At 44.1% G+C, this 24386-nt stretch overlaps 1 protein-coding gene across 2 annotated transcripts; it reads left to right on the forward strand.

Moving 5' to 3' along the window:
* Window positions 1–8014: 8014 nt before the first annotated feature.
* Window positions 8015–23166, forward strand: BTLA (B and T lymphocyte associated). 2 transcript variants are annotated; one of them, XM_044287442.1, is made up of 6 exons: window positions 8015–8287; window positions 14327–14653; window positions 20070–20117; window positions 20460–20579; window positions 21054–21097; window positions 21194–23166. In XM_044287442.1, the coding sequence occupies exons 1-6, from the start codon at window positions 8167–8169 to the stop codon at window positions 21479–21481; spliced, it is 948 nt and encodes a 315-aa protein (XP_044143377.1). In that variant the 5' UTR covers window positions 8015–8166; the 3' UTR covers window positions 21482–23166. The 2 variants fall into 2 exon arrangements, with proteins under 2 accessions (XP_044143377.1, XP_044143378.1); XM_044287443.1 differs by lacking the exon at window positions 8015–8287 and adding an exon at window positions 9675–9802.
* Window positions 23167–24386: the final 1220 nt, after the last annotated feature.

Here is a 24386-nt window from a genome sequence, read left to right on the forward strand (position 1 = left end):
CAGGCCTCTCCTATAAGTCTGCAGCTGTGCCATGCAACCCACTATGGAGCATCTCCATAAACCATGCATCATACTCCTCTGCCTCCAGTCCACCATCTGTCTTGCAACTGAAAAGCTACTCAGGTCTTAAAGCCATCAATGTTCCTCCTCATGAATGAATGAACCCATCCTGGCTATGGTGTTATGGATGCTGGCTATCAAAGTTATGGAAGCATGGTGGCTGATATTGTTATAGGGTCCTATGTCCAAACTTTATGGGGTGTTATGATTGACATTGCTATAGTGCACTGGGATTGGCACTGTTATGGAGCAGTGTGGCCATTTCATGGAGCCCTAATGTGGGCATTGTTGTAGGGCACTGTAGGCTTCACTATTATTGGGTACTGAGGATCGGCACTGTTATGTGGGCTCTTCTGTAGTCTCCATTATAGAGCCACTGGACCTCTAAGAAAGGAAATTTATAAACTTATACTTTTCCATTTTCAAAAATTTGTATAACTTTATATGATGATGTTTTTTTTACATACGAGAATTAGATCCTCAAACCTCTCTGTAGATAGACCATCAAACAGATCTACACTGGGGTAAGCTGAAGCTCATTCCACATTTATAGATTATAGCATCAGCAAAACTTGGGGTGAGCATGAGGCACAAAACTGCAAGAACCTGCATCAGCTCCACATTGGATGACATATCTTTGTGGATGCTTATCTTCCAGTTATCTGGATGGAATTTCTTGGAATTCTTGCTTCGTTGCCCTTTACTCCTAGTCATATGAACCATAAGTCCAAGGGTTAAATTCTCTAGTTTGACTTCTCTTAAAGGGACATTCCAAGCAATAACTTATGTAATGTCTGAGATAGGTGGGGGTGGCCACCCTAGGAATCCTGAGAATATAAGGCTTGGTCCCTATTTTCAGTGGAGAAGTTGGAAAAAATGGGGAGGGAGTAAAGGAGATGTCTCATCAAGACCACCCTTCTCTACAAACAACTGTCCCATCGATCAGGGCTGGGAGAATTTATGAAGTTTTATAGTTTGCCTGACCATGTGAAAAGTACACCAAAGTGTTTGGTGACATCAGTGATTTTAGCACTGCCATAGCCAGTTTACAAGCTGGGGCGGCGCTATAGCCCACATATCAGTCACCGGAACTCCTGAAAATGCCTTTGCTCTGCACGATTTAGCGCAGGGCAGGGTTAAGGAGAGCATCGTAAATGTTCCGTTGCTCTTGTCAGGGGGGGGGGGGGGGGGCTGCCTGGGTGAATTTCTGGGTATGTCCGGGTCCAGCTCTGAACCCAAACAACCCCTTAATGGTCATCTGTGGGGAAACCTATAAGCAACTGTTTCATTTTCTTGCAGTGCCTCCGCAGGGAGAATGACAAATTACACATTTCTCTTGAAATAAATAATTTGTCCATGTAATTCATGAACATTGGGTGCTCCTGAGCCAGAAATGTCCTATGTAGCTAATATCTTCTCTGGGTCGTAGATGATAATCCTGAAGTTCTTGAGAAGATCAAAAGATCTCACACCTGAAGTATACAGCACCTCAGAGATTGGGTGACCCCTTAAAGGGTTGTCCTGCAGTGTGGTGACAAGTGTCTGATTGCTGGGGGTTCAGTCACAAGAACAGGGGTCTCTGAGCCCCCGAATGAATGGAAGTGACAGTAACACGGTTTGGGAGGTAGATGAGCACTGCACTTGGTTTGTCAGTCCCATAGATATGAATGAAGTTGCACATTTTAAGCAGGACCGTCACTCAGGACAGACCCCCATTTTCATCATAGTTGGACCACCACCAATTATATACTGATCACCTGCGGGAAATACTTTCAATAAGCGACCATAAAGGGGTTGTAAACAAGGGTCAGAATGATGAAAAAAGGTCCCATTCCCCTCACGATCCCCTAACCCAAATCCAACACTTCCCGACTCTCTAACTGAACATCAAATTCTAGCATCTCTATTCTTCATCCATGCCGTGTGCAGAGAGCCCCTGAGCAACCAGTGCAGAGGATGGGAGTGGTAGTGGCCCTGTCGAGATGTTTTGTCAAAGTGTACTTCCTCAGGACTCCCTCAGGCTGGTGCTCCCTGGGGTTTAGGACAGTATAAATGTGATGTGAAAGGTTCAGGCAAACGTAGAAGAAAAACAGAGGTTGACTCAATGACAGTAGTGAGCCCGGTGACGTCACCGGCACTGATGTATGGGCTTTAGCGCTGCCCCAGCTTGTAAAATCCAGATGATGAGATATGGTGGCAGGAAAGATGGCAGACATTAGCACTGTGGAGTAGTCCTTCTCTCTCTCTCTCTCTCTCCTGATTTCCATTCTGTAACAGCAATAAGCTGGCACTTGTGGCTATAGGTGCACAGTTGTGAAATGCAGGCTTTTGATTGTCCCTGTCCTGAACTGTGGTGATGGGTGTCTTAACTAGTCATCCCTTCACCTGCAGCAGAGTCTATATAGCTGTAGTGATGATTACTCTGCTGACTTTATACGCTGTAGCTTGCAGGTCGTCTGGTGGCCTTGAACCCTGTTGTCTCCCTGGAGTACTAGTCCCCACAGACAAGCTGTTCTCATAGTCCCAGGGCCCTTGGAGCAGGAGTAGATGTTGGTGCTCCCTCACTCCAGGCTTGCTCAACTAACTCTGAAACTCTCTAGAACTTCCCGTCCTGGCAGGAAGTAGGACCAACCCACTCCCACCAAGGGGGGAGGAATGGTAAGTTCAATTCCTAATGCTAACCCTACCTTATGCATAGATACAGCAGATGTGCACTCAGGGAGCTCAGTGCACATGCAGTGAACCACGGAATTCTATGGGAATTACAGAAACAGCTGAGCCAGTGGCCTTGCCACGCCCACCTTCAGCAGCCAATGGCTGCATGTTTTGCCGTGTTGTCAATGGCTGCCCCTGACAGGCCTGTCTTGGCCTTGTACAGCCAGCCACACTACGTGGCCATACTCTTAGACTTCCACTCACAGATCCCCATAGAGATTTCTAAATGGCCATCATGGGATGGGCCCAGTGATTCCCCAGAGATGTACACTGCTCATAATAGTGAATAGATAGCAAACGGACACCTGGAGGGCCACCAGGCCGGCAGCATAGAAGGTAGTGGTGGGACAGGAAGAACCTAGATCAGAAAGGAGGATGGAGGTCTCAGAGGTCCCCATTCTACCGGAGAACCATTACTATCTCTATTTTAGGCTTCAGTTTTATTTTCTGCATTATTAGGTCTATTTAATCTATCATCTCTATCTATCATCCATAGCTATCTATCTATCTATCTATCTACTGATCTATCTATTGGCTGTTGTCACACCGTACTATGACCACATGTGGTTTCACAGCTCTTTCACACTCCTCCATCATTCTCTGCTGTGGAATCTGCAGACATTTTGTTGTGTACGTTCTTTTTGTCACCTCCAGCACATTCTTTTCTGTCTGACATTATCTTCCACTCAGTCATTTGTTTTGGTTTCCTCTAAAGAAAGTTTCTATTTTTGATAACTTAAAAATTTTCTGTCCATCATGTGAAGTTCTCATAGAAATGTGTAACCAAACGTCCTGATGTGTCACCGAGTCTAAAAATAAAAGCAGACCTTGGGTTCACAGAGGCGTAACTGGAAGCTCCGAGGCCATAATGCAAAATCTGTAGAAGGGTCTCCCCCTACCATGTGCCATTTATAATACTGGGGGTTGCGGTGGCATTGGCCCCCCTACAGGCACCAGGGCTCAGGACTGCCACCCCTGCACCTCATATAGCTAAACCCTTGGGAACCTATGCCTCTCCCACAGAGGGACTCCTAAATGGTAAATCTGCCTAATTATACATTGTTATAGGAGTGGGAATATGAAGATATAGGGTCTTCTGGCCCACCAGAGGATACGTCCAGGGTCCAAATTCTGAAACATGTATGTTAAGTTACAGCTATCCCTATGACAACACTTTTTGCCCCTGTGCTCTTAAAAGCTATATATTACTGACATAGGCCTTCAATGCAAGCAGTTAGAATCTGTGTACTAGTAAGAAAATTATGGCAAATGTCTTCCCCAGTAATCACAGCAGGACTTCACTAATTCCCCAGTGATCACAGCCAGGCTCCCCTCTTTTCACATTGATCATAGCAGGTCTCCCCTATTTCCCCAGTGATGACAGCAGGGCTCCCCTCTTTCCACATTGATCACAGAAGGGCTCCCCTCTTTCCCCAGTGATTGCAGCAGGGCTCCTCTATTTCCCTAGTGATCACACAGGGCTCCTCTATTTCCCCAGTGATCACACAGATCTCCTCAATTTCCCAGTGATCACAGCAGGACTCCTCTATTTCCTCAGTGATGACAGCAGGGCTCTCCTCATTCCCCACTGATTACACAGGGCTCCTCTATTTCTCCAGTGATCACACAGGACTCCTCTATTTCCCCAGTGATCACACAGGGCACCTCAATTTCCCCAGTGATCACAAAAATCTCCTTAATTTCCCAGTGATCACAGCAGGGCTCTTCAATTTCCCAGTGATCACACAGGACTCCTCTATTTTCCCAGTGATCACACAGGGCACCTCTATTTCCCCAGTAATCACAGCAGGGCTCTCCTCATTCCCCAGTGATCACACAGGGCTCCTCCTTTTCCCCAGTGATCACACAGGACTCCTCTATTTTCCCAGTGATCACACAGGGCACCTCTATTTTCCTAGTAATCACAGCAGGGCTCTCCTCATTCCCCAGTGATCACACAGGACTCCTCTATTTTCCCAGTGATCACACAGGGCACCTCTATTTTCCCAGTAATCACAGCAGGGCTCTCCATTCCCCAGTGATCACACAGGGCTCCTCTTTTTTCCCCAGAGATCACAGCAGGGCTCCCCTCTTTCCCCAGTGATCACAGCAGGGCTACCCTCTTTTCCCAGTAATCACAGCAGGGCTCCCTCTGTCCCCAGTGATCATAGCAGGGCTTCCCTCTTTCCCTACTGATCACAGTAGGGCTCCTCTATTTCCCCAGTGATCACACAGATCTCCTTAATTTCCCAGTGATCACAGCAGGGCTCCTCTATTTCCTCAGTGATCACAGCAGGGCTCCTCTATTTTCCCAGTGATCACACAGGGCTCCTCTATTTTCCCAGTAATCACAGCAAGGCTCTCCTCATTCCCCAGTGATCACACAGGGCTCCTTAATTTCCCCAGTGATCACACAGGACTCCTCTATTTCCCCAGTGATCACACAGGACTCCTCTATTTCCCCAGTGATCACACAGGGCTCCCCTCTTTCCCCAGTGATCACACAGGGCTCCCCTCTTTCCCCAGTGATCACAGCAGGGCTCCCCTCTTTCCCCACTGATCACAGTAGGGCTCCTCTATTTCCCCAGTGATCACAGCAGGGCTCCTCTATTTCTCCAGTGATCACACAGGGCTCATTCCCCACTGATCACAGCAGGGCTCCCCTCTTTCCCCAGTGATCACAGCAGGGCTCCTCTATTTCTCCAGTGATCACACAGGGCTCATTCCCCAGTGATCACAGCAGGGCTCCTCTATTTCTCCAGTGATCACACAGGGCTCATTCCCCGCTGATCACAGCAGGGCTCCCCTCTTTCCCCAGTGATCACAGCAGAGCTTTTGTTTTCCACTTTTTGGTAACAGTAGGGCTCTCTTCACTTCTCCACTTGGTTCCATTAGGTCTTCTCTCTTTTACCCGGTAATCACTTCATCACTCTCTGACTTCCTTCCCTCTTTGGTCATAGGAGGGTTTCTTCTTCTGATTAAATAAATGTCTACTTGCACATCACACCTCTTGGCCAGTAAATGGTCTCAGCGTTGACATGTTCAGGCAGGGCACATGATGTGAAGCCTCAGCAGTAACGATCCATACTTGAGCATATCACTGCTGAGGCCATTGATTGGCTTGGAAGTTCGGGTACATGGCAGAGGTCTACTCCAGCAGATACAGAAGTGGAAGAGATTAGAACTCGGCTCTGGATCCAGAGCACCAGTGATAGATAAGAATTTTTTTGCATTGGCAACCTGCTTGACCATCTGAAATGCGGTTCTGGGTCTTGGAGAACCCCTTCCAAGAAAAAATGATTACAAGTGCCTTTTAAATGGACTAGCTCATTTTTATAATTTTTTCAGCTTTTTAATTTTGTATTTTGTTCCTCTAACTTAAAATGACGTTCTTTCTCAAATGATAGGGTGGGAAATTCTTTTGACTTTGAAATTTCAACTAATATGTATTTTCCTGGCCAAGAAACCAACAAATTATTGTTCCAAAACAAACAGTAAGTGCTGAGAAAATACCAAACCCAGGACCAGAGACTGGTGAGTATAAAAGCTAATAAACCACTGCATAGAGAATAACTACTTCTAGATCTATCTATCTATCTCATATCTATCTATCTATCTATCTATCTATCTATCTCATATCCATGTATCTATCTATCTATCTCTCTATCCATATATCACCTATCTGTCTAATTCCTGCAAAGATGTGTTGTTACTGTGAATTCAGACCTCCCATATCTCACCTCTGCCTGATTACTGTATTGACCCCATGCCACCTGACTTACATCTGCCTGATTAACCTATTGACCATGTGCTTCCTGTCCTGACCTCTGCCTGATTACTGTACTGGCCAGGGTCAGAACAGAGCTCAGGCAAAGGTCAGGACAAGGAACGATGGGTCAAATCCAATAAACAAGCATAAGTCTGTACACAGGCAGAGGAAAGTAGCAACAGCACACCTTTGCAAGACACTAGCAGACAAGAATCTAATGCTCAGGCACCTTGTTTACCCCAGAAATGTCTGTGATAGTCTGGGTCAAACTGTGTGCGTGCACTAGCCCTTTAAGAGCCTGAGAGAGAGTGCTGGACAGCCGAGGAAGAAACCAGGCCGCAGCCTGCGGGAGGTGGAGACAGGAGGACCATTTCTATGACAGGCCCACTGGGAGGAGGGATGCAGGCATTGGACAGTGGAGAAGCAGATGTGCAGAGCAGAGCCCAAGCCTGCTGGAGGATGCAGAGTGGCAGTCGGCATGGTACGCCACCATAACAGAACCTTAGGCTGTGACAAGTTCCATGATGGTGCATTATCCAAATCATCAAAGGTTAAATAATTGCATTAAACGCCTGCTGGCAGGGCCGGTGAAAATTCTGAATTTGGGACGGCCTTGGACTCTTGTTTGCATCTATCAGCACATTTAATTGTATCTCTATCCTCTCACAGTGCCCAATGGTACCCCACGTAGCTCCAGAGAATGCCAACACTCTTCAAGGAGGGACAAACGCCAACAATTATATGACCAAGTCCTAATAGATGCAATCCCGATTCTTCTTAGCTCTTATTGTGTGATCATGCTAATTTGGCACATTTTAAATCATTTAATTGATGAGGTTCTCTGCTTTGGCTTATACCTACTATAGTAAAAAGCTCTCTTGACAATAAGCTTCCTGGTGAGACCTTCAACGATCAGTTGCGATCTGTGGGGAAACCTTGTAGTAAGTGTTCAATTTCCCTGCAGCGCCACCACAGGAGAAACTAAGAATTACACATGTCAACGAGGATCTTGAATAGATAATCGCCCTCTAATAACCCAGAATTCCCTAACAGGAAATTAAAAGACTTTAATATATACATATATATATATACATACATAACCAAATTATTAACCATACACATAAAGTATAATGCATATGTAAAATATTAATATTTCAAAAAATACATACAGGAAGTACAAATAAAAATACACATATATAAAACGATATATAAAATAAAAATGGAAAATTATACACATACCATATATTAAATTCTAATAGAATAAAAATATATATGACTCTATAATATAAGAAATATATAACAAATAAAAATATATAAAGTAAAAGTTAACACATACATTCTTAAGAAAACATACTCCATTTCAACAATCTGAACAATAGGTGGTTAATGAGGCAAGATTTTAATCGGAACAAGAACAGGAAGCTGAATCTGAGATGAGGAGCACGATAAGTCTGTGTGCTCCTCAGAACATGAGCTGCGGGTGACATGCGAGGGTGAACGCTCTCATCTTCTATACTAGCTCTTCTGAAAGTGAGAAGTTCAGACTCTGCAGACCACACTGAGAAGATGACTCTCTTGCTCCCAGCTCCGATCCTCACCCTTACTGTACATTTGGAGAAATTATGAACTATCACAGGTCTGCTGCTGTATATAGGAACCCATTAACCATGGAGACATTGGCTTCTCGGAGGGGCCTGTTGTACATTGTGGCCATTTTTTTTCTTGCGATGAGTTTGGTGGATGGTGAGTACCTGTAGATTCTATCAACCCATCGGGATATTGTTATGACGGTTGTACAGATGTTTCAGAACTGAGTGTGCCCAATGTGGCACTTGGCACAACTTGTAGATATGGTAGGTTTGAATACGTTATTAAACCTGATCTGCTGGAGTATCAAAAAGTTATCAATGGTTTTCCATGGGATAAGTAAAGTGGGTCATACTGGCTCGCAGACTTCACAGGGATTGGCCAACCATCTAATATGTATGGGGTTCTCCCAATTCTTCCCTAGTGGCAGATGTTCGAAGTGAGAAGGGTTAGATATGTTGGATTTCCCCGGGAGATAAGTCGCCCAACATAGGTGTTTGGCAGCAGCTTTCTCCCATCTCCCATTCACAACACATGCATGATCAGCCAAGCCAAGGAGAAATCGGGGGAGACAGCTGTCTACTAATTGCCACATTCTACGTCTCCTATGAACATGGTTGAAATGTTCTCTTAAAAAATTTTGGAAGAAGAAACTGGACAGTAAAATGATTCTTCTGCTATTTTTTATGAGCAACTCTGATAAGTTACGATGAGTATCAATAGTGTAGTCAACGCCAACCAGAAGCGAGCATCATGTGTGGGCATAGATGTAACCCATACACTTGCAATGGGCAATATAGAGAAGTGACCCCTTCACCATTCCTCCTGGTGAAGCCCTTAACATGCTTCACCATCTGTACACTGCGCGTTTCTATGCATTGGTTGGACGCCAATAACCAAGACGCGTTTATGTCTGACGGAATCAAACCATATCATTTTTATTTAAATCCAGCCACAGACAGGTGCTGGCCACATCTGGTCAAGGTCCGCAAGGTCAGAGTCAGCAATGTGGTCACTGGACAGAGTATGATGGACGGTATCACTCGTTTCTGGTGTTCTGTGGCCTTGTATAAAAGGAAGCTGCAGAAAGTGCGAATTACCTTTATGACAACAAGCTTTGAAGTGGAGGCTCATTATATTTTTATGGTTGGTATCTGATCGGCATGTCTTGAAATTGAGATTTTTTTTACCCTCCTCCATGGAGCATTTTTCCGACATGTGATGTCCTGTACGCACTGACACGTCTTAATCCCCTACGGCAGTGATGGCGAACCTTTTAGAGACCGAGTGCCCAAACTGCAACCCAAAAGCCACTTTATTAACGCAAAGTGCCGACACGGTAATTCACCCTGAATACTACAGTCAGGTCTAGTGTATCTTCCATGTACTTTATCATGCGCTGCGCTGTTCATAGTGCGCCCTGCGCTGATAAATGGTAAGAAAAGTCTAAGGCATATTGGTACACCACAGACTTATTCCAGGATGTGGGTGCCCACAGGGAGGGCTCTGAGTGCCACCTCTGGCACCCGTGTCATAGGTTCGCCACCACTGCCCTACGGCATCTGCATAGGATTTAGATCCCTGCTACTTTTCGTTCTTCTCTCATTACTTGGTGGGGTAACTTTGACCATGTGGGGAGCCATCCGAAATGAATGGAGCACCTGGTGGAGCGTGAGTTCTAATCCTTCCTTTATTCTCTATGGGTCAGATGGAGACAGCCGAGTACAACGCTGAGCTATTCCCAGGAGGTCCCATAGAGATGATTGGAGCATTATGCTGCATGCTTGACAATCTAAATCATTTTGGAGATACAGGTCACCTAATCTCATGACTGGTGGGGGTCCAAGCAGTCAGACCCTACATATGGAGGATGGTGGGAAGAATACAGTAGGTGAGGATTGAAGCTGCTCATATGGTGGTATAGCGGCAGCAGGGTTACTGTAGGTTGGTCGGAGGAGGAGGAGGGTTTTCAGGTTTCTTTTGAAGTTTTCCACGTAAGTGATTGTCTAATATGTTGGCACAGAGAAGAGACAGAGAAGTAATGGGGGGAGAGGGGGATTAATTAGGCAAAGATTAGAGGCGTGCAAGAGATGGGAGGCCACATAGGAGGATGTTGCAATAGTCTAGGTGGGAAATGATGAGGGCACGTACAAGAATTTTTTAGACTCCTGGTCGAGGAATGTGTGGATCCAAGAGATATTTTTGAGTTGGAGGCGGCAGGTGGTGGAAAGGGCTTGGATCAGTGGCGTAGCTATAGGGGTCGCCGCAGTGGTCGCAATTGCGACCGGGTCCGTAAGTCAGGGGGTCTGTAGGGCCCCCCAGAAGAAAAGGAGTGCTTCAGCGCTGCACACCTACCGCGCTCCCACAGTGAGTCACTTACAGAGGCGGAGGCAGAGCATGTGTGTGCGCAGCCGGACAGTGCCAGGGGTGCTGTGTTGTGGCGCTGGATTGTGCAGGCAGTGGGACTCGGTGAGGAATGTCGGTAATCACTCATCTCCTCACACCCCTGAAAGGCAGATGTTATGGTAGACCCTACAGAGCTACAGGACCTGACCGCTTGGACCTTTGATGATGTCATGATCACGGGTGTAGGAGGAGTCAGCACTGCACTTGGTCAGAAGAACTGCAGAGCAGTGTATGTAATGTTTACGGTGGTGCTGTGTGTGAATGTGTGTGCAGCAGAGCTGTATGTGTAATGTGTGCAGCAGAGCTGTATGTGTAATGTGTGCAGCAGAGCTGTATGTGTAATGTGTACAGCAGAGCTGTGTGTGTAATGTGTACAGCAGAGCTGTGTGTGGGTAATGTATGCAGGCTGCGGCAGAGCTGTATATATAACGTGTACAGTGGAGCTGTGTGTGAATGTGTACAACAGAGCTGAGTATGGGAAATGTGCATCTAGCAGTGCTGTATATGTAACGTGTACAACAGGGCTGTATATGCAATGTTACAGCACGGCTGTGTCTGAATGTGCATGCAGCAGAGCTATATGTGTAATGTGTAGAGCAGAGCTGTGTGTGAATGTGTATGCAGCAGAGCTATATGTGTAATGTGTATGGTGAAGCTGTGTGTGGGTAAGGTGCATGCAGCAGAGCTATACTGCATATGTAATGAGTACAGTGGGGCTGTGTGTGTGTATGTGTAGGTGCATGCAGCAGAACTATACTGTATTACATTTACTCTTAAAAAGAGTAAAAAAAGCAAAAAAATTTTTTTAAGAAATATATAAAAATGCAATTCACCCTTTCCTAAAACTTCAAATAAAAACCAATATAAAAATTAACATTAAGGCCCCTTTCACACGGGCGAGTATTTCGCGCGGATGCGATGCGTGAGTTGAACGCATTGCACCCGCACTGAATCCTGACCCATTCATTTCTATGGGGCTGTGCACATGAGCGGTGATTTTCATGCATTACTTGTGCGTTGCGTGAAAATCGCAGCATGCTCCTCTTTGTGCGTTTTTCACGTAACGCAGGCCCCATATAAGCAAGTGCGGATGCAGTGTGATTTTCACGCATGGTTGCTAGACGATCGGGATGGAGACCCGATCATTATTATTTCCCCTTATAACATGGTTATAAGGGAAAATAATAGCATTCTGAATACAGAATGCATAGTACAATAGCGCTGGAGGGGTTAAAAAAAAATTAAAAATTATTTAACTCACCTTAATCGACTTGATCGCACAGCCGGCATCTCTTCTGTCTTCTTCTTTGCTTCACTCCGGTCATCACATGGTCCGTCACATGATCTTTTACCATGGTGATAGATCATGTGATGACCGGAGTGACGTCACCACAGGTCCTTTTCCTGCACACAGCAAAGAAGAAGACAGGAGAGATGCCGGGCTGCGCGAGCAAGTGGATTAAGGTTAAATTATATTTTTTTTTTTAACCCCTCCAGCCCTATTGTACTATGCATTCTGTATTCAGAATGCTATTATTGTCCCCTATAACCATGTTATAAGGGAAAATAATACAATCTACAGAACACCGATCCCAAGCCTGAACTTCTGTGAAGAAGTTCGGGTACCAAACATGCCGATTTTTCTCATGCGCGTGCAAAACGCATTACAATGTTTTGCACTTGCGCAGAAAAATCCTGCATGTTCCCGCAACGCACCAGCACCTTTTCCCGCAACGCCCGTGTGAAAGGGGCCTTAGGGTTTAGCCACATGCGAAAACACCTGTACTGGATATGTCATCAATGTCAGATAGGTGTGGATCCTAACTCTGGGATTTGTTCCTGTCTCCAGAATGGGGCCCCCAAATTGAAGGCTAGTGCAGCATACTCCCCATTCACTGCTATAGGAGTGCTATATAGCGCTTGGCTTTATTCGGAATTCCCATAGCGGTAAATGAAGGCAATGTTTTGAATGCACCTCGACCAAATGAAAATAAGAGTGAAGACACATTTACACATTAAGTCACGCTATGAAAACATATCTTCTGTGAAAGTACAGCACACAGCATGGCCTGACAGGTATCTTCAGGCCACCATGGGAGTTGTAGTTCTACAGAACAAGTATCATAACTCTTGTGAAACTACAACTCCCAGTAGAACCTGAAAATGGACAGAGGATACTGGGCAACAGTACCACACACGTCCCACACCCAGGACCCCCGCCGATCAGCTGGTTGAAAAGGGAGCAGCGCTCTCTCTAGTGCCGCGGCCTTCTCTCGGCTTTCCGTAGGCCAGTGACGTCACGTTCATCGGTCCCATGGCCTAGGAGCAGCTCAGTCCCATAGAAGTGAATGGGGCCGAGCTGCAATACCAAGTACAGCCACTATGCAATGTAGAGCACTTTGCTCGGTAAGCTGAGAGAAGGCCGCGACACTCACAGGAGCGGTTTGAGGGCCTAGATCCTCCTAAGAGGTTCACTTTAAGCAAGAAGTGGTTTATGTGACACTGCTAAATAGAGAGTAAAGGGGTAGCTTAGCCACCTCGGCTCATTTGCAGGCAGCGACATGTCGAGGGGTAGTTCATGTATATCCATTCCAATAAAACTGACAATTTTATAGATAATACTAGTCTAAAGGACCATAATAAGGAGGATTTACTGAATGCCTCTTGTGCTGACACTGAGCTATGACGGTAATACATAGGAGGGCTACATGCAGCCCTGACCGTATTGAGAACAGCAGGAGGATGCTGCGGTTGGAAAATGTCCCACCTTAAACAAAAGCAAGTAACAAATGTGGGTCAAAAACTCTGCAAAGGAAGCAAAGAGGGGCAAAGCTACCAAGACTCTGTGCATAATATACTACAAAAAAGTCAAAAGTGATTGAGCAATTTTGTGATCACTAAGTATATCTGTAGCCTTTTGTAAAACTACGGATTGTGACCATGAGTTACACAGCTCACATGTCAACTTTACTGTGTAGACTGGAACTTGATAAGCTGAGTCATCTCATTATCATTAGAGGGTGGGTGAGTTAAAGGGCATGGCGTATGGCTAGGATATGTCATCAATGTCAGATAGGTGTGGATCCTAACTCTGGGATTTGTTCCTGTCTCCAGAATGGGGCCCCCAAATTGAAGGCTAGTGCAGCATACTCCCCATTCACTGCTGTGGGAGTGCTATATAGCGCTTGGCTTTATTCGGAATTCCCATAGCGGTAAATGAATGGCGCACCACGCATGCAGAGCCACCTTTCTATTCACTGCTATGGGACTGCTAAACTTGGCTACTTTCGGAACTCCTATAGCGCCGGTGAATGGAGGGTGGCCATGCTTGCGTGGTGCTCTCTCCTTCACTTTAGGGGCTGAACAGGTGAGCAAGACGACGGCTATGTCTACCAGCAGAGGAAAAGCTGTGGTGGGCACCGACTGCTGCCAAATAATTGCATCACCCAGGACCGATTGCACAAGATTTAAAAAAATAAATAAAAATGAGGTCACATTGTGTATGTTCCCCTTTAAATTTATTGTTACTGTCTTTGCAGTACACTCATTCATTTTTAGCATACAGTACATGCAATTGATGACCTTTTGGTTTTAAGGGCTAGTGGGCCACTGTACATGACTTTGCCCTGCCAGTGTTGCTGGGTTTCAGGCTTTTCAATCTAGCATGAGGAGGAGGTGCTAAGTATCAGTGCCGGCCCTCGAGGAGCCCAACACTGACACATTATTATGAACATTGTGAGCATTATGGGGCGCATTGCTACAAATGTTGTTTTTTGGTCTTTCTCCTAGGAAACAGTCCATCGTGTACACTTACAATAAACATGGAAGGATCCCAAAAGTTTGCCAAATCACCAGGGCAGTCTCTGAGCATAAAGTATTCGTTGCGGCTCTGTAACGAGGGATTACCCAATGTTTCTTGCTGTAAATTAATCAAAGAACAATGTGATTTCGTGAGAAACGGGATTGACTCTAGTCTGGAGGAGAAGAAAGAAGGCAGCGCTGTCTATGTTCTGAGGTTTGACTCCGTACAGATGAACGACACTGGATATTATAGATGTAGAGCCCAATTTAAGAAGCAGCAGATAGTGGGCAAAACAATACAAGTTCTTGTATCTGGTGAGTGTCAAGTGTTATAATGAGGATCCTCAGGTCAATTTTTTGTCCTCTAGGCCAAAAATGTTCAAACCTATACCAACAAGAGGTTACCATAACCAACTGGTAAAAAAAAAACTGGCAAACAGTGGCGTACATAGAGAAGTAAGGGCCCCATAGCAAGGATCAAACCAGGCCCCCCACACAGGACAGAAGGGTTTCCACCTAAACCCTTTTTCAATGACCTTTGGGGCATTTTTCCACTGCCTCATTTGATAAAAGTTGTTCCCCTAGAGCAGGGGTGCACAACCTGCGGCCCGCGGGCCAAAGGCGGCCCCCAGAGCCAAGGTTTGAAGCCAAGGTTTAATTTGCATATTTAAAGAATGAGCTATAGTTTGAATAAAAATGACTTAAAAAAAAATGTTTGTACAGTTTCCTGTAAAAAAAATATAAAATAAACTAATATAAAACAAAAAATATATATATTAAAAAGCTCTGTGTCATATAATAAAAAGCTGCAAGTTATTTTGGTAGTGCAACAACTAAAAAAGTTATGTGTCTGAACCCCGTACGCTAAACCACAAAGTGACTGGTCATTAAAGGGTTAACCAATAAGGGCTTTCCCCACTAGTAAGGCCTCATGCACATGACCACACCGTGTTTTGTGGTCAGCAAAACACGGATACCAGCCTTGTGTGTTCTGCATGAGCTGTTTTGCGGAACGAAGCAACGGATGTGGGCAGCACACGGAGTGCTGTCCGTATCTTTTGCGGCTACATTGAAGTAAATGGGCCCGCACCCGAGCCGCAAAAAATGCGGCTCGGATGCAGACCAAGACAACGGTCGTGTGCACGAGCCCTCAGGCAAAGTGCTTACTTGTTATTGTAGGGCCCCTACAGTATATTTAGGGGTGCCGGAGGCGGTAATAACCAGTGAGCGCCGTCCTCTGCAGTGAAGGAAAGTGCTTACTGGTTATTGTAGGACTCCTATAACTGGGGGTAGGAGGCGGTAATAACCAGTGAGCGCCATCCTCTGCAGTGAAGGAAAGGGCTTACTGGTTATTGTAGGACCGCTATAACTGGGGGCAGGAGGCGGTAATAACCAGTGAGCGCCGTCCTCTGCAGTGAAGGAAAGTGCTTACTGGTTATTGTAGGACCGCTAGAACTGGGGGCAGGAGGCGGTAATAAACAGTGAGCGCCATCCTCTGCAGTGAAGGGAAGGGCTTACTGGTTATTGTAGGACCGCTATAACTGGGGGCAGGAGGCGGTAATAACCAGTGAGCGCCGTCCTCTGCAGTGAAGGAAAGTGCTTACTGGTTATTGTAGGACCGCTAGAACTGGGGGCAGGAGGCGGTAATAACCAGTGAGCGCCGTCGTCTGCAGTGAAGGGAAGGGCTTACTGGTTATTGTAGGACCGCTATAACTGGGGGCAGGAGGCGGTAATAACCAGTGAGCGCCATCCTCTGCAGTGAAGGGAAGGGTTTACTGGTTATTGTAGGACCGCTAGAACTGGGGGCAGGAGGCGGTAATAACCAGTGAGCGCCGTCGTCTGCAGTGAAGGGAAGGGCTTACTGGTTATTGTAGGACCGCTATAACTGGGGGCAGGAGGCGGTAATAACCAGTGAGCGCCGTCCTCTGCAGTGAAGGGAAGGGCTTACTGGTTATTGTAGGACCGCTAGAACTGGGGGCAGGAGGCGGTAATAACCAGTGAGCGCCGTCCTCTGCAGTGAAGGAAAGTGCTTACTGGTTATTGTAGGACCGCTATAACTGGGGGCAGGAGGCGGTAATAACCAGTGAGCGCCGTCCTCTGCAGTGAAGGGAAGGGCTTACTGGTTATTGTCTCGCTGTCTCCATCTTCCGGTCCCGGAGCACCTCTCCAGCAAAAGACTAACTTCAGTGGTAAAACACACCTTGTGGCCCCATCACCACTGAAGCCAGTCATTGGCTGGAGCGGAGCATGTGACTATACCCATAGCAAGCTGGATGTGAACAGCACGTGGACCGGAAGATGGAGACAGCGGCAGGGAGGAGGAGAGTATGAATCTTCTGTTTCAAGGCCATGCTTCAGGATTGTGTCAAAAATCATTACACTGCACGATATCCGGGACTATTACTGGGAACAAGTCTTCATAGGAGCGTTCATTCCTGATATCTGACCGGTATAATCGTGCCGCCGATCAGCTGATAAACAAGCGATCACTCGTTTGTCGGCTGATTTGCATGTTTTATCAGAACGAAAGATGTACAATTATTGTCAGTGCAATGGCCAGTATACGGGTTATTAATATTCTGTACTTGTCGTGGCGCCAATTGCAGCGTGCGCAGGGCACTATCTCAGGGCCCTTCCAAGGTGTTATAACACACGTCCTAGATTAGGAATGCCAGAGTGGTGTGATTGCCTATAATGTCTCTATAGGATGGTGGTAGTTGTGTCACAGTGTCTCCTACCTGGGTACAGCCGGACTCCTGGCTCACTTGCAATAAATTTGAGTGTAGTGATAGTAGGAGTAATAGAGGAATTTTGCAGAATAAATGATGTCCAGACCTTTCGATAAATTTCAAACGTTGCTTTACTAAGTTACTTTAATAACTTGCATCCAAGCAGTATACAGCTTTGGTCTCTTGGTCCCAGCAGGTTTTGGCAATGATTGGCAGGAATGTGACCTCTGCTGTGGGGGACAGACTAGCTGAGGAGGATATGGCTTCTCCTAGGTACTGGACTTATCTCACAGATCGTTTCTTAGGGGATGCTTTCTTCCTGGACCTCTGGAGGTTGTCTGTAGTTTCTGCTTTCCTCATCCAGCAGAGCTGAAGGTGCTCAGACTGGGTATGTGGCCAAGTCTCAGCCGAGACTAGGTCCTTGCTTGCTGTCTTCCCTATACAGGGGGTTTCCTGAACGCTATCACCCAGCCTTCCCCTAGCAGGGGGGAGGCTACACTGACTCTAACTCCCTTCTCCACCCATGCTGCAGGATGTGGGAACTGTCCACTTCTCTCATAGAGGGGGAGCTAAGCTGGAATAATCCATTCCAGCTTAAATTCACTAAACTATACTTTCCAATAGGTTGTTGCCACCTACTGGTAACCAGGCAAATTACATGAACAATTAAGTTTAACATAGTTTTATATGCACAGTTGTGGAAGACATAACAGAAATGATATCTGATGACAGTATAACTCTGGGGTGTTACATCAGCACATCTCACTGCGTAATCAGGAATATGCTGCCAATAATCAACAGAACTAAATGAGGGAGCAGTGACTGTGCTAAGCGATCATTCCTCCCCAGTCACTTTGCATAGGCTGATGCAAACAAGTGCTGATTAACTTTTTTTTTGTTTTGTTTTTTGCAGCCCCTTGAAATAGAGCAATGTGATAATGCGGCCCCAAGACCAAAAATTTTTGTGCACCCCTGCTTTAGAGGGTAGAATCCAGACCAAGTTTTCATCCCCAGTAGAAGAGGAGATAATCCCAACTAATGCTGGGCCCCCTCTTGCCCTGGGCCCCCTAGCAGTCGCATGGTCTGCCGCTATGGTAGTTGCGCCCCTGCTGGCAAACATACTGTATATTGGAAATATTTTTATCTACTAATTGTTATATGCATATTTTTTATTTTTAGGTGATTTGTTTGGAGAGATGTGTCTTTTTACTTGCTTGCACATACTCATTATTATTATTATTATGAGCTTACAGTGCATCGTTTCAGGATCAACCCTACCAGTGATGTCACTTGCGTGATATCAGAGTGGAGAATTCTCTCTTGTACTTCTATGATTGATGGATCACATCCGAGAGACCTGCTGGCTGGAAAGCTGAAAAAAATATAAAAATCTAGGCTATGTTCAGAAGCTTAATTGCATTGAAGGGCAATTATAAAAACTAAATACATTTCAAACCAAAAATGTGTCCGTGAGCATTAACATTTAGGCCTCATGCACACGGCCGTTGTGCGCCCCATGGCCATACCGCGGGTCTGCAATACGCGGGCCACCGGACATGTGCACCCCGAATCACGGATGCAGACCCATTCACTTGAATGGGTCCACAATCGCGGAGATGCGGTGCGGAAGAGAGTGCTTCCGTGGTATTTCTGTCCATGCCTCCGCACCGCAAAAAAATAGAACATGTTCTATTTTTTTGCGGTGCCGACAGATCACTGACCCATCCCGAAAATTGCGGTCCCCAATGCACGGAATGGCCGCACAACGGCCATGTGCATGAGGCCTTACCCTTTAGGCCAGTTTCAGACAAGCAGGACAGTGAATTCCTGTAGTAAACTTTGCTCCTTTGACCGGACCGCCATGCATTATGATTTACAATGCTGTGTATCTCTGCCCGACCTCACCTGTAATGATTTGTACTCACCTAATGCCCTCAGTACAAATCATTACAGTTGAGGTCGGGCAGAGACACACAGCATTGTAAATCACTATAATGCTGTGCAGTCCGGTCGGAGAAGCAGAGTTGATTACGGGAATTTACAGTTCCGTTTGCACACTCTCATCTGAAACTGGCCTAAGGGTAAATCGGATGCTTACAGGCAAATATTTGGTGCGGAAAATTTTTGTGACTATAATAATTGCCCATCAATTGATGGAGTTAAGCATCTGAACATAACCTTATATTTTTTTTACATTTTTTCAGCATTCCAGCTAACCGAAAAGTCTGGCTTGACTTACAGAAGTATGGTGGTCTAGGATGAGCCTAAAAAGTTTTTTCTTTAAAAAGGGGTTGCCCAACCAGGAATTTTTTTTAAAACAGGGGAAGAATTAAAAAAAAATAAAAAATAAAAAAGGATTTTCCTTACTGCTTCATTTCTGTGCCACCCGGGTTCTCTGCTCTCTACTTCCTGGACCCACTCGACACATGACATTTTACAACTCGGTCAAACAATGGTGGCAGTGGGGACCTGCCTCAGAGTGGTCAAATTTCCATAGATCCCAGTAGTACAGACTGGTGGGGGACCTGGGAAGCACTGAAGAGAAGCGGCTGGGTATGTTGCTAGTGCTAGTAATTTTTAGAATTGTTATTATTATTTAATAAACCTATTTTACATTTTATTTATTTATTTATTTATTTTTTAATACAGACACAAAATAAAACAAATATTTCTAAACAAATACAGTGAACTATAACCCACATTATAAGATATATTTTTTAACTTTCAGTAGAGTTCCAAAAACAATAAAAATAAATAAATCTGTGTAAATTGTAAAGAAAATATTTGATTTTAATGAGATGGTATTAACTTTTATGAGACACTCTACCATTGAATTGTCTTTAGAGGTAAAGCCACATTGTTTTTTATTTTTATTTTATACCTTAACTTCCCATTAAAATATGATCAAAACAAGCAAAAAAAAAAAAGCGTGTAAATGAGGATGTGAGAAGCATGTCTCCTCTGAGCTGTTGCACATTGATTATGTTTCGCTTCATTTTCAGGTGAACATGTGGCTGAAAATATTACAGCTATAAATACCACAGAGACAGGTAAACCCCTTTTTTCTGTGAGAAACATCTGTAAAAAAAATTGATGGTGATTTTTGTGCATTTTCTGGAAATTCCCTTAAGGGAATATTATTTTTTAACTTTAAAATTAAAGGAAGTTTTCACCTAAATGTAGCTGTAATTCTTTTTTTTGACGTATAATAAATTGTGATTGGACGGTCAGAGAGAGAAAGTAAGCATGGGTGGGGTTTGTGGACAGCCTGAGCTGCTGGGTCCTAAAGCCCATTCCAAATGAAGCCTGAAGTACTAATTTATTGTGGAAACCTATAATATTGCTCTTATTAATAATTTGTGACTTTTTTATACTCTTGTTCTCTTTTTCAGAAAATATCACTTATTTTCAGAACTTTACATTGTTGTTATACATCGTATCATCCATGGGAGGTGTCTGTGTTCTTGTTATCGTCGTCTCCTTGCTGATTCACTGTCAAAAACATTTCAAATGTAAGTAGTTTTTGTAGTTTGGATTTCAAGTGTTCAGGTGGAATACCAGCTTTCCTTGAGGAGACTTGGTGGTATATTGAGACTTTTTTTTTCAAGCAATGCTCCATGGGAAAAAAATATGCAAATTAATGTTAGCTAACTCAAAAAGACCCAACTTTAGAAAGCAGTATTTTGGGGCTCTTGCCTCTCATCAGTATAGAGCAGAGGGTACTGGCTGGCTGTATGAGATACCTTAAATTCAGTTCATATGTACCAGTAGGGTGTCCTGTCCGGTCCTGTACCCCAATTATTACTGTGTTCTTGTCTTGTACCCCATATGTCATTGTTGTGTATCCCACGTGGCAGGGTGCTTTTGTTCTGTTGCTCCCACATATCAATTTGCCATGGTCCTTTTACCCCATGTTTTTGTGTGTCATTGGTCTATGAAAAAAGAAATTATGGAAAATTAAAATTTTTGTAAATTGTTTTTAATAGTAAAACAGAGGTCATCATTTCAAGACCCTGCACCTACTGAAGAGGTGAGTATTGTTGATGGTCATGTGGAAAACTGTGGTCATGTTTTAACGTTCATCAAGTTTCATTAAAAAAATATGTAAATGTTCTTATTTCTCCAGCTAAAATTTGTGGCCGTGACAGGAAGTCCAAAGAACTGTCCACAGGGAGGGACTCCAACTCTAAAGGACTCAGACCCAGCTGCAGTAACCGTTGAGGTTACATATGACAATGCCCATATGGGTTACAAGTCCACCACACAGAATGTTCCAGGACCAGATGAAGAAGACTCCATTGTCTATGCTGATCTAAAACACAATGCCAAAAACACAGGTTTCCAGTTTGAGGGCGACGTTGAAGTTGAATATGCCGTAGTACATTTGAACAAGGACCGAAAATATGATTTGTAAGAAATGAGACAATTAGACGTCCTTACATCTAAATAATGAGGTCAGACATGTTTTTCGAAGATGGACGGTGGTAATTTTTCTAGCTTGGTTGTCATTGGCCTACTGGTGTTCACCGTCAATGTTCATAGCTATGGTCTACCAGAACCCATAGAAATGAGAACAATACTCTGAGACATGAATTCTTTATGCAAATGAATATTTCTAGTGGCCTACATTTTTGTAGGACCAGGAGATCTTCTACAGCAATATACTGGTTATACATGGTTATGCAATGTACAGTTGTTTTATTCCAACAAGAGCTTTCCTATAAATGTACATCACCAATGAGGGTAAATTGTTTCTCAAACTTTCTGAAAGCCTGGGTTGTATCTATTATGGCCAAGTGTCGTGTTTTGATTTGGCTTGGAGTTTCTGACTTTGAAATGTTATATAAGATAAAGGTTCATTAATAAGAGATAGAGTTGCTGCTGAACGAGGTTTTCTTGGGGTTGCTGTAAGTTGTAGCACTCATCAATTTTTAGAATAATCGATGAACCTTTCTTGGGCTGTTTGGGGCTCCTTGAATGTCTTAAATTATGCACATTTTGAAGGATGGTGCTTTCTTGCTCAGGCCATTGGAATCAGTGGTTCTTCTGAAGAAAATATCCAGAAGACTCCAAAAAGTATAGATGAGGGTTAGGTGCAGAGAATGAATCCTTTAGTATTGGAATAGGATCCCAACTTATGGACTCTACTTAGGATGAGGTGCCAAGTTTAGACATTTCTAAATGTGTCTTTAATTTTTTTTACCGAAATACAGTGAATATAAATGTCTTATATTATGGACAGCACTGCCAATATATACTGCTAATTGATTATATAATTGCGTACAACAGGAAAATGTTTGATGCTCTTCACTCAACATGAATGTTCAACTTAGCTATCATGCAATGCATCAGCAATCCTTTCCTACTGATTTCAAACTTGTTAAAATTGGTTAATCAAAACTGGATAAGTTATCTCAACCCAAAATCATGGGGGCCATGTCTACTTGAGCTACTGTATGATGGACAAGGATGTAATATCTCATAGAAGACCAGATCAAAGTCATTAAATGCTCCAGAGCAACAAAATATATGGACCCTTTCCACGAGCACTGCCTCCTCTTCAAACAACTGATCAGCGGGGAGCCGGTATTCGAACCCCCGCCAATCTGATATTGATGAGTTTTCCTGAGGATGGGTCTTCAATAGTAAAAAGGAGACAGCCTTTTTAACATCCTGTGGTGCCTTCAAGAAACTTGACTCATGGAGAATTGGTGGTTCTCTTAAAACAAGCTCCTCTCCATGGTCTCATCGCACGTGGTATGGATGCGTTAGTGGAGACCTCTGGGATTTTTACCCATTTTATAAAGATGCCATGATCTTGTACTTCCCGACAAATTTTGTGTTTTTGTGAAAATGTTTTACTACCAAGTAAAATGCTGCTCAGCATCTCATATGGTGTCTCCAGTATATAATGGACAACATGTAAACACTGCCTGAGATTAAATCCAACACATGTTTCTGTAATATCTGTGTATATAGAGAGGTATAAGTAGTCCTTTACCTGGTACAAATTAAGTGATCAAAATGATTGTAATCGTATAAAATGAACAATAAGAACATGATTGTAAAGTATATGCCAGATCATTAAAAGATATTCACGCTTTTTGGGAATGTTTACCATGCTGACCACGTTGGAAAGAAGGATAAAATCAGTTGTCACACTGAAGTCCCTTGGACCCACCAGAGTAAATGATTCTGAAGGGCCACTCTCTGTGTATATTGGACCTTAAGGGCCCTGTTTTATTAGGGGTCCATCATTGTCAGAAATTGGGCCCACTGTTACTATGTTGGGCCAGTCCAACCCTGCCGCATCTTTGAGGGAAAAGTTGACAACTATTGCATTTTGAGGAACTTCTATGGGAATTAGAAATAGAAAAAAGAGCGGGCACTCATACACTTGGTAGCCAGATTGAAATATGCAGAAAATATTTATTACTATATCCCCATAAAATATAAAATGATAAAAATACAATAAAATAGTACAGTAGAAATACAATGACATATAATAAAAACAATCAGTAGTATATATCGCGCCGAAGTTCTTCAGGTGATATACCCATATATACTATTATTTCAAAACAAGATGAAAAAGGGGGTTTCCTTTGTGTCTCTATCCCAGATTGGGAAGGTGAAAGTCACTTCAAATGTTGTGGGTACCGTATATTCCGGCGTATAAGACGACTGGGCGTATAAGACGACCCCCAACTTTTCCAGTTGAAATATAGGGTTTGGGCTATACTCGCCATATAAGACTACCCCTCCAACAACATTTACTTTGGCATCAAGATCTGCAGGTAATTGTTGTGCAATTTTCGTCTTTTGCTTCGGTGCCATATTATGCCTTTCCAGGACTCTACTGCACCGGGTACAGCGGCCGTACATCTGTAGCTGTGATCTGGGTTAGATTTGGCCACTGAAGTGCAAACGTATTTTATTTCGTGTCACTACATAACCGTTTTGGCGATGCTCATTCACCATGTCTGCTACATGTTTTTCGAGTTCTGGCCAATGTGGGGGCCTCTCCTTAATGCACACTTACCCCTTGGCATACTCTTTAATGCTTTTAATTTGCTTTCCAGTCCCAAACCATCTTTTCTGTTACTCCATATTGTCTTGCAGCAGCGCAGTTATTATGTTCCATGGCAAAGTTTACAACTTTAAATTTGAAACTGGCTTCATGTTTCTTTCTTCTTGCTGGTAGAGCCATGATGGGGTCTTGACTGTTGGACATTTGTATACTGTACTGTATGTACTGGTGCTGTACTGTATGAACTGGTACAGATACTGATGCTGTACTGTATGTACAGATACTGGTGCTG

This window comes from Bufo gargarizans, chromosome 3, assembly GCF_014858855.1.
Source record: "Bufo gargarizans isolate SCDJY-AF-19 chromosome 3, ASM1485885v1, whole genome shotgun sequence".
NCBI lineage: Eukaryota > Metazoa > Chordata > Amphibia > Anura > Bufonidae > Bufo > Bufo gargarizans.